The sequence below is a fragment of the Pteropus vampyrus genome, unplaced genomic scaffold (assembly GCF_000151845.1).
Source record: "Pteropus vampyrus isolate Shadow unplaced genomic scaffold, Pvam_2.0 Scaffold15, whole genome shotgun sequence".
In the NCBI taxonomy this organism is placed as follows: Eukaryota; Metazoa; Chordata; class Mammalia; order Chiroptera; family Pteropodidae; genus Pteropus; species Pteropus vampyrus.
The window spans coordinates 2,598,933-2,612,903 of record NW_011888796.1 but is presented as its reverse complement, the minus strand read 5'-3'; the positions used below and the strand labels follow the sequence as shown (position 1 = coordinate 2,612,903).

At 33.8% G+C, this 13,971-nt stretch overlaps 1 protein-coding gene across 9 annotated transcripts in view; it reads left to right on the top strand.

Moving 5' to 3' along the window:
* Window positions 1-13,971, top strand: part of GPHN (gephyrin) — a 404,083-nt gene that overhangs the window by 182,796 nt on the left and 207,316 nt on the right. For all 9 annotated transcript variants that reach the window (XM_011384213.2, XM_011384195.2, XM_011384203.2 and 6 more), the window contains one exon: window positions 10,655-10,721. In XM_011384213.2, the coding sequence (XP_011382515.1) occupies window positions 10,655-10,721 (67 nt within the window). The remainder of the gene's footprint in view (window positions 1-10,654; window positions 10,722-13,971) is intronic.

Sequence of the window (13,971 nt, the reverse complement as noted above, 5' to 3'; positions counted from 1 at the left end):
GATTTACTCTTGATGATGTACATTCTTTGTGTTTCAGCAAATGTATAATGACGTATGTCCATCTTTATAGTATCATAGGGTATTTTCACCACCCTAAAATCTTTTGTGCTCTGCCTAGTTATCCCTCCCTCACTGTCAACCCCTGATCTTTTTACTATATCCATAGTTTTGCCTTTTCCAGAATGTCATATAATTGGAATCACACAACATGTACCTTTCCAGATTGACTTCTTCTACTTAGTATTATTCATTTAAGGTTCCTCCATGTCTTCCCATGGCTTGATAGCTTATTTCTTTTTAGCACTGAATAATATTCCATTATCTGGATGTACCACCATTTATTATTTACCTACTGAAGGACATGTTGGTTGCTTGCAAGTTTGGGCAATTAAGAATAAAGCTGCTATAAACATTCATGTATAGTTTTTTGTGTAGATAGAAATTTTCAACTCTTTTGTGTAAATACTAAGGAGCATAGTTGCTGGAATATATGGTAAGAGTGTGTTTAGTTTTCTGTGAAACTGCCAACTGTCTTCCAAAGTGGCTGTACCATTTTGCATTCCCACCAACAGCGATTGAGAGTTCCTCTTGCTCTATAGTGTGTAGATAGATCATCATTTGGTGTTGTCATTCTTACAAGTTTTGGCCATTCTAAATGGTGTGTGGTGGTATCTCATTACTGTTTTAATTTGCATTTCCCTGCTGACATATGATGTTGAGCATCTTTTCTTATACTTAATTTTCCATCTGTATATTTTCTTTGGTGAGGTTATCTGTTCAGGTCTTTAGCCTATTTTTTAATCAGGATTTTTATTTTCATTCTTTATTAAATTCATTGGGGTAATATTGGTTAATAAAATTATATAGGTTTCAAGTGTACAATTCAATAATACATCATCTATATATTGCATCATGTGTTTACTACCCAAAGTCAAATCTTCCCATCACCATATATTTGACTCCCTTTACCCTCATCTACCTTTCCCCCTTCCCTCTTTCCCTCTGGTAACCACTAAACTGTTGTCTGTGTGTGTGAGTTCTTGTTTATTCATTTGTCTTGCTCATTTGTTGTTTTCAGTTTTATTACCCACGTATGAGTGAAATCACATGGTTCTCAACCCTTTCTGTCTGACTTATCTCAATTAACATGATTATGTCAAGATCCATCTATGTTGTCGCAGTGGCAGTTTTTCATCTCTTCTTATGTCTAAGTAATAGTCTGCATATATGTACCACGTCTTCTTTATCCAGTCATCTATCAAAGGCTATTTCAGTGTTTCTATGTCTTGGCCACCATGAATAATACTGCAGCAAACATCAGGGTGCATATAACTTTATGGATAAATGTTTCCAAATGTTGGAGGTAGATAGGAGAGGAATTGCTGGGTCATTGGTAATTCTATTCTTAATTTTTTGAAGAACCTCCATATTGTTTTCCATAGTGGATGTACCAAATTACATTCCCATCAGCAGTATATGAGGGTTCATTTTCCCCCACAACCTTTCTGGCAATTGTTATTACTTGTTGATAATAGCCATTCTTACAGTTGTGAGGTGGCATCTCATTGTGGTTTTGATTTGCGTTTCCCTAATAGCTAGTGAAGTTTAGCATCTTTTCATATGTCTGTTATCCATTTGTATGTTTTCTTGAGAGAAGTATTTGGGTCTTCTGCCCATTTTTTAATACGATTTGTTTGTTGTTGAGTTGTATGGGTTCTTTATATGTTTTAGATATTAGCCCCTTATCAAGGGTGTTCTTTGAAATATCTTCTCCCAACTCAGTTAGTTCCTTCTTTGTTTTGTTGATGGTTTCTTTTGCTGTGCAGAAGTTCTTTAGTTTGATACAGTCTCATTTATTTATTTTTACTTTTATTTCCTTTGCCTTTGAGGTCAAATCCATAAAATCCTTTCTAAAACCAAGGTCCATGAGTTTAGTACCTATGTAATCTTCTATGTAGTTTATTGTTTCATGTTTTATATTTAGGTCTTTGATCCATTTTGAGTTAATTTTGGTGTATGGTGACACATAGCAATCTAGTTTTATTCTTTTGCAATGTGGCTTTCCAATTTTCCCAGCACCATTTATTGAAGAGACTTTCTTTTCTCCATTGTATGTTTTTGTCTCCTTGTCAAAAATTATTTGCCGACATATATTTGGGTTTATTTCTGGGCTCTCAGTTCTGTTCCATTGGTCTGTGTGTCTGTTTTTCTGCCAATACCATGCTTTTTGATTCTTACCATTTTATAGAATAATTTGAAGTCAGGCTTTGTTTTCTTATTGTAGCGTTTTAAGAATTTTTTGTGTAATTGGATTAACTTTCTTTTATCAGATATGTCCTTTGCAAATATTTTCTCCCAGTCTGCCTTGTTTTTCACTCTCTGGACATTGTCTTTTACAGGGCAGATGTTTTTAACTTAATTACAGTCTGTCTTATCAATGATTTTTTTTTTTTCATGGATTATGCCTTTGGTGTTATTTCTAAAAAGTAATTGCACCCAAGTCATCTACATTTTATCTTATGTTATCTCCTAGGAGTTTTATAGTTTCGTGTTTTACATTTTGCTCTGTGATCCATTGTGAGTTAAATTTTAGGAAGAATATGAAGTCTGTGTCTAGATTCATTTTTTTGCATGTGGATATCCAATTGTTCCAATATCATTAGTTGAAGAGACTGTCTTTGCTTCATTGTCAAAGATCAGTTGACCATATGTAGGTCTATTTTCAGGCTCCCTATGTTATTCCATTTACTTATTTTTCTATTGTTTCACCATTACCAAACTGTCTTGATTATTGTAACTTTATAGTAAATCTTCCTCCCCAAATCTCATAACTTTAACCTTATGAGAAAAATATAGGACAGGCTCTATTAATAGAGAACACTACAAAGTACTTGACCATTACTTCTCAAAACTGTCAAAGTCATTAAAACCAAGGCAAGTCTGAGAAATTGCCACAGCCAAGAGGAGCGTAAGGAGATATGGCAACTAAATGTAATATAGTAATCTAGATGGGATCCTGAAACAGAAAAAGGACATTAGGAAACATAAATAAAGTGTGAAATTTAGTTTATAATAATGCATCAGTATCAGTTGATTAATTGTAAAGAATGTACCATACCAATGTAAGATGTTAAACATAGGGGAAACAGTTCAGGGTATCTGCGAACTCTATACTATCCTCTCAATTTTTCCATAAATCTAAAACTTCTAAAAAATAAATTTTATTTTTAAAAAACAGTAAGTTCATTTTATTTTACAGGCATATTATATACAACTTTCAAGGAACAAATAATTCCTATCTTACATAAAATGTTCCTGAGAATAATAGAAACGTTAACATTTCATAGTTCATGTTATAAAAGTAGTATAATCTTCTTACCAAACGAGAAAAGGATAGTAGAAAAACTGGAAAAGTATATACCGATGTCGTGGTGAACATGGATGATAAAACTTCAAAATGAAATATTAGCACACCAAATCCAGTAATGTATAAAAAACTATACATCGAGACCAAGATATGTTTATTTCAAGGATACATCCATCTCCACATTAACAAATTAAAGGAGAATAACCATATGGTCTTCTCAATTGATTCAGAAAAAGGATTTAATAAAATTCAATACCTATTTATGAATAAACAGCTCTTGGCAAGCTAGGATTTGAAGGGAACTTCCTTGACCTGATCAAGCAAATATAGTTAATAATTAGATGTTATTAGTCTTCTCTTTAAAGTTAGGAATTAGAGAGTGTCCCACTATAACTACTTCTACCTACATTGTACTCACTAAAAGAAATAAATGGCATAAGTATTGAAAAAGACAAAACAAAACTTAAAAATTATTAGTAGTCTTTTAGAACCAATGGAAGTGTTCATCAAGTTTATTAGATAAAAGATCAAGGTGCATACGTCAGTTGCTGTCCTATCAACCCAAAATGTATTTTTAACAATAGAACCACTGCAATGTTTATTCCATGTTTGTTTATTTCATGATATAGAGATTATAACTTGAGTGCAATTTTTTGAACTTTCCTTGTTTTACAAACATGGATTTGTTGTGTGTAAATGGTCATGAGATTGTGTTAGATGCTATACAAAAGGGTCTAAACCTAACCTCCAGAAGTTTACAATTCTTGGGCACCCTGCACAGACAAATGGAGGCACATAAATTACAGACAAAAATAATAAGCCAGATACTTTGATGAACAATAAGTTGCTTAAATAGAGTTCTAGTACATTTGTAAGAGTGAGAAACAAGGAAAAATATAATGAATAGAAAATTTGGAGAAAAAATCAGTATGATATTCTTGTCCAAACCGGTCAAGGTAAAATATGAAATTCTTTTCTAATAACTCTGTGGACACTAATTAGGGAAAGTAGTATTTTCTGAGCTGTTAATAGGATGATATCAGTTGAATGGTGGTTAGAATGAAAGAATATTCCAGTATGGTATCACTTTGAAAAAAACTCTTAGAAAATTTAAGCTGATGCAGTTCTACTCCAGCCTTTTATTATGAAAAAAAAAAAGAGACTAATCTATGTTATTTTTATACTTCTAATGCCTATATTAATTCTTTAATGAATAATACCTTTATTATCATTATTAATACTTATTGGCAGCTGATGTTATCATTAAATGAATGCAGAATTAAATTCCAAACATCTTAAAATGTATTCATTAAGCAAATCTTTATCAAATGTTTAATAGGTACAGTGAACTATAGAGGATGTTTTAGTGATAAATAAGGCATTGAACTGGGAATCAAGAACCTTGCAATGTATTCAGCATCTCTTTTTATCTACTAACTCCCATATTCAAAGCATAAGTATTTAACTAGCAGGCTAATTTTTTATGATTAAAAAAAGAAAAAAAAGTAAAACTTTAAACATATACCAAATTGAAAGAATTTTACCCTTATTGATTCTACCTAAATTCTACCATTAACATTTTACTGTAGTGGCTTTATCACTTATCTATCAACTATTCATCCAAAAGCATTTAAAAATAAAATTTAAAAAAAAAACTATCAACATCAAGCCTTGTCAGGTTAGGTGGGAATCCTCCTGGTAGGAGTGTAAATTGGTACAGACCCTATGAAAAATTATTTGTTTATATAGTAATGCTTCATATCTGCTTATTCCTATAACTCATAAGCTCCCTATCTAGCAGTATACCCTAGAACCATTGCTTTCACTGTTTTTGACCATGAACCACAGTTAGAAATCTACTTCACATTGTAATCTAGGACTCACACACATATGTATATGTATGTCTCTATGTATGTGGGTATGTATAGACACATATATATGTATATAAACATATGTACATATATGTATATTGAAGGTACAAAAGTTTTTGGACATAGTATTTATCCTAACCACAAGGAAGGCATTCTGATATTTTCTGATTTTTTCTTTTGTATGCTACTCATTACTATTTAAGTCAGTTTACTGACCTGTTAATTAACTTTGACCTGCAAGTTGAAGAACATTGCCCTAGAGAAAGCCTTACACATATGTACCAAGAGAAATGTAAAGGAATGTTAGTAGCTGCATTTTTTTATAATAGCAACAAATGGAAACAAAATGTCCATCAACAGAAGAATGAATGAATAAATCGTGGTATAGTTGTGCAGTAGAATATTGTACAGCAGTGAAAATAAACCATAACTATGAACTTTAGCATGGAGGAATCTCACAAACTAAATGTTGAGTGAGAAAACTAAGTTATATAAAAATATATAAAGTATCATTACATTTTTATAAATTTTAGAAACAAGTAGAACTAACTATATTTATATAAACATATTGCATAAGTTTTTCTTTAAGTAAACAAATACATACTCCAACACAGGTGAACCTTGAAAACATGCTAAGTGAAAGAAGCCAGTCATAAAAAGCTACAAATTTTGTGATCCTATTCATGTGAAATGACCACAATATCTATAGAGACAGAAAGTAGATTAGTGGTTGCTTAGGTGTGGGCGTTGAGAGAAAATGTGGACTGCTGATGGGTATCAGGTTTTTTTAGAATGAAAAGTTTACTCTCTGTAAGTCAGAATACACGTAAAGAACTATAACCTATTTTTTTTATTATTTTGTAATTTGTTTTTCAATTACAGTTGACATACATTATGTTAGTTTTAGGTGTACAACATAGTGATTAGACATTTATAGACCTTATGAAGTTATCACTCCAATAAGTCTAGTAGTACCCATCTGGCACCATATATAGTTATTACAGTATTATTAACTTTATTCTCTGTGCTGTACTTTACATCCTCATGACTATTTTTATAACTGGCAATTTGTACTTCTTAATCCCTTTCACCTTTTTTTTATCCCCATTGCAACCATTCTAATTCACCTCTCATATTATTCCAGCGTTCCCTTAGCTGGTTTCTTTGTCTCCTGTCTTGTACCTCTCAATCAATTTTCCACATTGCAGCCCAGAGAAATCTTTTGAAAATGCAAATATCAGTATGTTATTCCTCTGCTTAAAACTTTAGTGGAATCTCATTTTCCTATGGATAAAAACTGAATTCTTTAAGATCACTGTACAGGCCCTGTATAAGTTGTCACTACTATCCATCTTTTTAGCAGCATCTCTCACTGTCTTAATTTGGGCTGCTTTAATGAAGTACCATAGATTGGGTAGCTTATAAACAACAGAGCTTTATTTCTCGTAGTTCTGGAAGCTGGAAGTCTAAGAGTTAGCTGCCAGAATGGTCAGATTCTGGTTAGAACCCTCTTCCCAGTTGTAGACTGCTGACTTCTTTTTGTATCTTCATATGATGATGAATGGGGAGTCCCTTTTGTAAGGGCACTAGTCCTATTCATGAGGATTCTACCCTCATAACCCAATTATCTCCGAAAGGCCCCACCTCCAAATACCATCACCTTGGGGATTAGGATTTCAACATACGAATTTTGGGAGGACGAAAACATTCACTCCATTCCACCCAGCCATCCTCATTTTTGTTCCTACACACATCAGGTTCATCATTTTCTGATTCCTTTGTACATACCATTTCCTCTTCCTGGAATGTCCTTCCACTCTACTTCTATAATACCTTTTCTTCAGATAGCAAGCAGCTTAGAATTTTCTTCCTTTTAGAAGCTTTCCCTAACCATCCTTATCATTCCTCACCTAAGACTAAAACGCTCTCTCTATCATTGTCACAGCTTTTAATGTACCTGTAGCACTTATTTAACTAACTTAACACTTACTGATATTTTTCTGTGAATCTGTAAACTCCCTTAGATCAAGACTGGTTACTTACTGTTTCAACCTCACTATCTAACACTGCCTTCCTGATAGTAAGTAATAAATATGTGCTGAATGAATGAATGAATTCACCATACTTTGTATATTTTGTAAGCTGTTTTTAAATAACAAAAATAAGTTAAATTATCTCACAATTAATTGGCAAGTAGGTTCAGGTTTCTCTGTGCGTGTTTTTTTTTTTTTTTTTTTTGCCCCTAATAGCTCTCTGTTAGATGAGTTTATAGTGAAATTAATGTCAATTCAATTCATTATTCAGGTTGTGCACTGGCTGAGTTGACCTGATTTTTAAATATATTCTTTATTAAGAAAAAACACTTTTATATTACCATTTAATATTGAATGTATTAGGCTGTTTATACCTCTTCTAATTTGATATGTTTGAAGAAGAAAAAATTAGAACCTTCTTTCTAAGGAAATTAAAATCCTTATTTTTATTTCCTTCTTAATTTCAGAGGTTTATTTTAGAAGTATAAATTCAAGCAAATTTATCTTAACCTTTTATTGAATAATATGTTGCTATTCTAACTATAGTGCTAACAAAAATAATAATTTTATCTTCTTTATCAGATGTAGGAATACCAAAATTAGAACTAAACGACAGGTAATATTTGTCAAAGGTAATAGTAATTTATATTTACATATGAAAATCTAGAAGATAATATGCAGTATTTACCTCATGGGATTGTCATAAGTGTAATATAAAAATATCACTAAAATATATGAGCTATAACAAGTGTTAGGTAGATGTTAAATGTTATTTACAGATCATCTCAGTCTCATTGCCATATCATTGATAGCAAAAGAAAAAGTTACTTTTCTGCCTCCTCTCCCCAAAAACAGAAAAGAGAAAAAAGAGTAGAAAAGGAAGTAGGATATCACTAGAAAAAACAAAACGCTGTGTGACGTATTGAAACATACATCACAGAACATGAACCAGAAATTCAACTTCTATCTAATGTTTTATATTATCAGACTTTCTTTTCTTTGTAGCTTGTATCACCTTTCAGTTTATTTTAAACTATTATTCCTGAAATAATACTTAATAATATTGAACAGAATCTATCAGTGGTCCCCAATGTCTTAAGAATACATGCTAGCTCTTTATAATGACTCCATGATTTCCAGTGTCTAATCTCCTTGTACTTTTTAAGGGAAAAAGGGCCAGATATTTATCGAATATCTATTATGTACTAAGCACTAAACTAACTATATAGTGTTTTTCAAGGATTATATTAATTCTTACAACTTAGGTTTTGCAAACTAAGAATCAAAGAGGTTCAGTAACTAAGTAAGCCAAGATTTTACTGATAGGAAATAATAGTATCAAAATTCAAGTACAGTGTATCATAATAGTTCTCAAGCTTTACCATGAACTAGAATCACCCGGAGAGCATGGTAAGATACTTAGTGCTGGATCTGGCCCCCATAGTTTCTGATTCAGTAGATCAGTAATGCTAAAGAGAAGAGAGGGGCAGTGTGGGAGGTTTTACATTTCTAACAAATTACCAAATGTTACACATGTTCCTGGTACAGATTTGGATTCTATTAATCTATCAGACTGCAACATCTTTCCACTGGCACTTCTTATCTCACATTACTCTTCTCAATACAATGCGCTCTCACTAAATGAAAGACTTAATATACCCAAAATGCACTCGGTGCTTTTTGTTTCTGTACATTTATCTTGTTTCTCCCCTCCACCTGAATTCTGTCCTCTTTTTCTTGCCCTTCCCCTCATTCTTTCCTAACTATTGAAATATTTTCCTTTATAAAATCACTCAAATACTGCCTCTTTTGTAAAGACTTACCTCATACCCTCACCTAGAAGTTTACTGCTTATATTTTGAATTTATGGTACTTTATGCTAAATTGTGTCATTACATACTATCTTGTGGTTGTTTGCTTATATGCTTAAATGTTCTGTATTACATTTATAAACTCCTTAAGGAATTAGGTTGCATTTTTCCCATAATACTTAGTGCACATCTTTAGTTGTTTAATAAATACTGGAATATGCTAAAACTTAGGTGCTTATATTTTTGAAAATTATTAAATGAGATAATGTTGGTAAAAATAATTTATTAACCAAAAAGAGTTATATGAAGGTAAAGTATTTTCTTCTTACAATGACTGGACATTCTATATATGAAAAACTACATCTCAGAGTTAATTTTTAAACATTCAGAGAGACCAGCTATCTGATGGAGATTTTTGTTTTTTTAAGTATGATCTAATTTTTTTTGGCCAAAAATTCTCAGAGAATAGATTGTAAGAGTTTTCATCACAAGAAGAAAAAAGTGTAACTGCGTAGTGATGGATGTTAACTTATTGTGGTAATCATTTCACAATACATGTCTAGATATCAAATTTTTATGTTATACACCTAAAACTTAATAGAACATTATTGTCAGTTATATCGCAATTGAAATGAAAAGAATATAGAAAGTTTTAAATAAGTAACTTTCAACGCTTCTCTTTGTGAATAGGAAAAGAAAAAAATCAAAATAGAAGACAATTTTAGGTTGTTTCAGAAAGTGAGAGTAGTTAAAGAATAAACTCAATAATAGAAAGAAGTTTTGGGAAAACATTTTTGCATGACTTTCGATCTTAGCTGCACAATTTTAGATATAGACTAATCTAATTTGTTTTCAAATGATGGAATCAAGATATTGCCAAGTGAAAGTAACACAGCCAGTTATTGGCAGAGCACAATAACAACTCTCATGAAATCCAGGCCTTTAATTCTTATCTGTCTCCCAGTGCTTTTCTACAGTTTTTGTTTCTTATCTAACTACTTGTTTTAAAAGTGGCCTGGAAATTTACAGTGGTCTCTGATAGACCTTTTACTTTATATTGACTTGTTTATCAATGGCTCAGTTAACAGCTGAGCTCTTCAAACTCTCCCCACTGCCATTCATTTGTGAGACACCTTATTTTACTTTAAAACATTGATTTCTTGAGAAGAGCTCAATATTTCACTCAATTCTTGAGTACCTTATGTGTTAGACTTTTGAACATAAGTATCACTATGCTAGGCATTTTTTAATACACTATCATTGAAATCTTACAACTATATGAGATATGAAGAATGTGAAGTTAGAGAAAGAAAATAATTTGGCCATTATTTATTTAAAGTGGCTAATTTATTCTGATTGTATGTTCAATGCATTTTTCCTACCTGTCACACTAACCATTATTATAAAAACTCCCAGCCAGGTTTCTTGATTTTTATAGCAACTAGTGAATCATTAGCCACAGAATTTTATTTCTATAACAGTTGTTCAAATGTAAAGTACAGTATTGTTGAATTTACTTAAACTAACCTTTCATCGCAACTTAGTATTCATCCTGTTTCTCTTTCTTTTCAGGCCTGTATGTGGAATCAGAGGGAAAACACTCATAATTAACCTGCCAGGTAGCAAGAAAGGATCTCAGGTAAGCGACCTTGAGATTTATATGCTTTAGTGTACCAAGTTTTGGCCAGCTGGGACAGTTAACCAGCTAAAAAGTTGAGCACTCCACAAGACTGCCCTCACTTCTGACACCACTTGCAATTCACTGCATTTTCAAAATCAATCTCAGGTTCTGTAATTCACTAGAAAGACTAATAGAACTCCCTGAAAGATGGTTTACCCACTATTATGGCTTATTACTGGGAAAGAATACAGATTGCAGTCAACAAAGAGAAGAAGCTCATTAGACAAAGTAGAGGAGAGTTACCAAACAGGTAGCTTCCATTTTCCTCTCCCCTGAGGGTCATGAATGCATTGATCTCCTGGCATCAATATTTAACAACATAGGGAGTATTGCCAACCAGAAAAACTTCAAGCCTTTGGTGCCCAGAGTTTTTACTGGGGTTCATCACATACTGTTCATATGGCTGACTTTTAGTTTTTAGTCCATCCCCGAGGTTGGGCTGATTCCTTTAGTATCGAACACTTTCCAGAGGCAAACTGATATCACATTGCCCAAAGCCTCCATAATAAATTACGCTGTTAGACTGTCTGGCGGCCAAAGTCCCTAGAGTAAAGGCATGCCTATCACTTCCCAGTAACTGAGGGTAAAGGCCAGACCCTCTTTGAATAAGTTTAATTTTTTATTACACAAGCTAACCCCTGGACTTTGGCCAAGATGTTTGCGTTTGTCTGGTTGGATATCTGGATTTGTTATAGCATTTATATTACAGACATAACAGCAGTACAAGTGTGAATATGCCTAAGATTTGGAGAAGCCAGTGTAGGATTAGGATAGATTTGGAGAAACACCTAATCCATCCTCTATAACCATTACATATATATTTTCACATTTTTGTACTAATTTGCTAATTTTTTCATTTTGATCTACTACTATTTTTACTCTATGATACATTAACATAGAACTATTTCCTATAGAAATTTACTCTCTTGCTCAGACCAGTCACTTTCCATTGGTACTACATTATGAAGAAGCTTTAACTCAGTTTCCCAATACATATGACCATCAATGTCAGGATTATAGTTTTACTGAAATGCCAGTATTATATCAAAGTATAGTAGTAGATATAATCTGAAAAATAATAGTCAGAAGATTACTGGATTCCTATACATACATTAACAGCCTATTCTGTCATCATATCTCCCAGAGTGTTGCTACCTAGGTTTAGCACTTGTCAATCTCAAAGTCTAAAAGCAGGAGTAGTCTCAGCAACATGTGGCTTACCCTTTCTAGCATCTGTTAAAACTGAGCTAAGAAACAATATCATCTCTTGTTCTAAACCTCTTTTGATTCACCAGGATAATACTGGATTTCCCTCATTGCATAACCATTTATTCATTCCTTTACCTTTAGCTGCCATTCCTCTTCTTCATTTATACCCATACCTTTCCTTTGAAAATCTTTGAATGAGACAGTCGATTTGTCCAACGATCCAATTTGCCATCAGTAATACTAGGCTAACAAGTGCCTCCCATTCAGCTCATTTCCATTCATATAAGGTAGTGGTCACCCACAGTTACAGTTCTGGTCCTAGGACTACTACATCTGATAGAGAAAAAAAATTGAAGTGAGGTGGGGAAAAAAGAGAAAGTATGTAGTCCTAAAGGAAAAAGTATAGTCATAACAGCAGCTTCCCCTAACCCTCTCTTCCAGAAAAGTAGAGGAATGTATCTTGCATGGACCATACTTTGGCCTCCCTCATGTTGAGTGTGATCACACACCAATGAAGGTGTGTAAACCAGCCCTTCATGCCTTTACCTCTTCCCCTTTGAATAACAAAGGTTTCAGTTCCTCATTCCAATTTTCTATCAAATCATTGCTCTATAGATGAAAGTTTGTTCTTTAGTATAAAGAAATGTGACTTCATGATCATGATATAATATCTCCTGTTCTGGTCCTTTTATAGTACACTGAGCATTTGTAACTACCACTGGGTAAGCAAAGCCCAGTCCAGAGTAAGTGTTTATTCCTCTAAGGAACCATTTGTTGCCGCCAGGACAGCTGGCATCAGTCCAACTTGCCAGCAATGTGCAGGACCTTCCCCCTGTGGAATCTGGTACTTGGCCCTCTGCTGTCTCTGTCTCTCTTGTTAGCAGACAGAACAGTTCTTGTTGGCATTTTGTGTCTCATTGCAAGAGGAATATATCTACATTCAGCACATCTCTGCAGCCCCCTAATGTCCACGCATCTTATAGCCCCAGGTGGTCACATCAAGCAAGCATCAAAATATCTGCTCACCAGTTCCAGTTTCCAGTTCTGTAAAGGGGTTCTTCTGATGGGCATTAATATATCCTACTTTAATATACCCTTGCATTCCCAGAGTGATTTCTATAGGACCACGCCCCATACAGGGATCCTTTAGCAGACCAATTTTCCATTGTCCTTCTGCCTGACCATATGGCCACATCCCATGAATCAGGAAAAGAAACAAACATAGGGCCAAACATCATGCAGTTCAGCCTATCGAGCTGATTTGTTTTTACCTTCTTCAATCAGAGTGGCGGCCTTCCAAACAGGATGCTGTCCCTTCACCTTGGAATTGCCATCCATAAACCAAGCAGCTCTTTGTTGATCAATAGAAAGCTGTTTATAGGGCACTGCCCAAGTGGCCCAAGTGGCCATAGGATCCAGCAGCTCCTCAGGTGGTTCCGAAGTCGGCCCTAGGTGAAAAGAGGCTACCTGCTCGTGAGTACCTCCTTGCATTCTCCTGGTAGCATGATCCTATATCCACCATTTCCATTTTATTATGGAACTGTCCTGGGCGTTGCCTTCCCCATTAGAGCATTTTCCAGATATTACTTAAGACAGTATGGATATTTCAGGTTTCATGATTATTTTGTGTACTTCAGTCTTAAGGGCAATCTCAAAGTCTAATAGCAAGCTAGTAATTCTCTCTCAAATAGAAATTTGCTGGTCAAAAATCCCAGCAGGTGTTGCTGGGTGGCACTCAGAGGTTTTTGCCATAAGCTCCAGTCTGCATTCTATACAGGGTTATTGTATAGCAAATTAATGACCTGTGTGGGCTGAGACAATCTTATTGATCCCCACTTATCATATTCAATCTATATCGGTGGAAGAGTGGCTTTTTATGCCTTCTGTTTTATAATACTAGGTAGGAGAAGAATTCTGCAGTCAAATACAAAATCTGTCCCCATAATACATTTAGGTAAAGGAGACTCCCCACTTCACATATAGTTTACTGCACAAACAT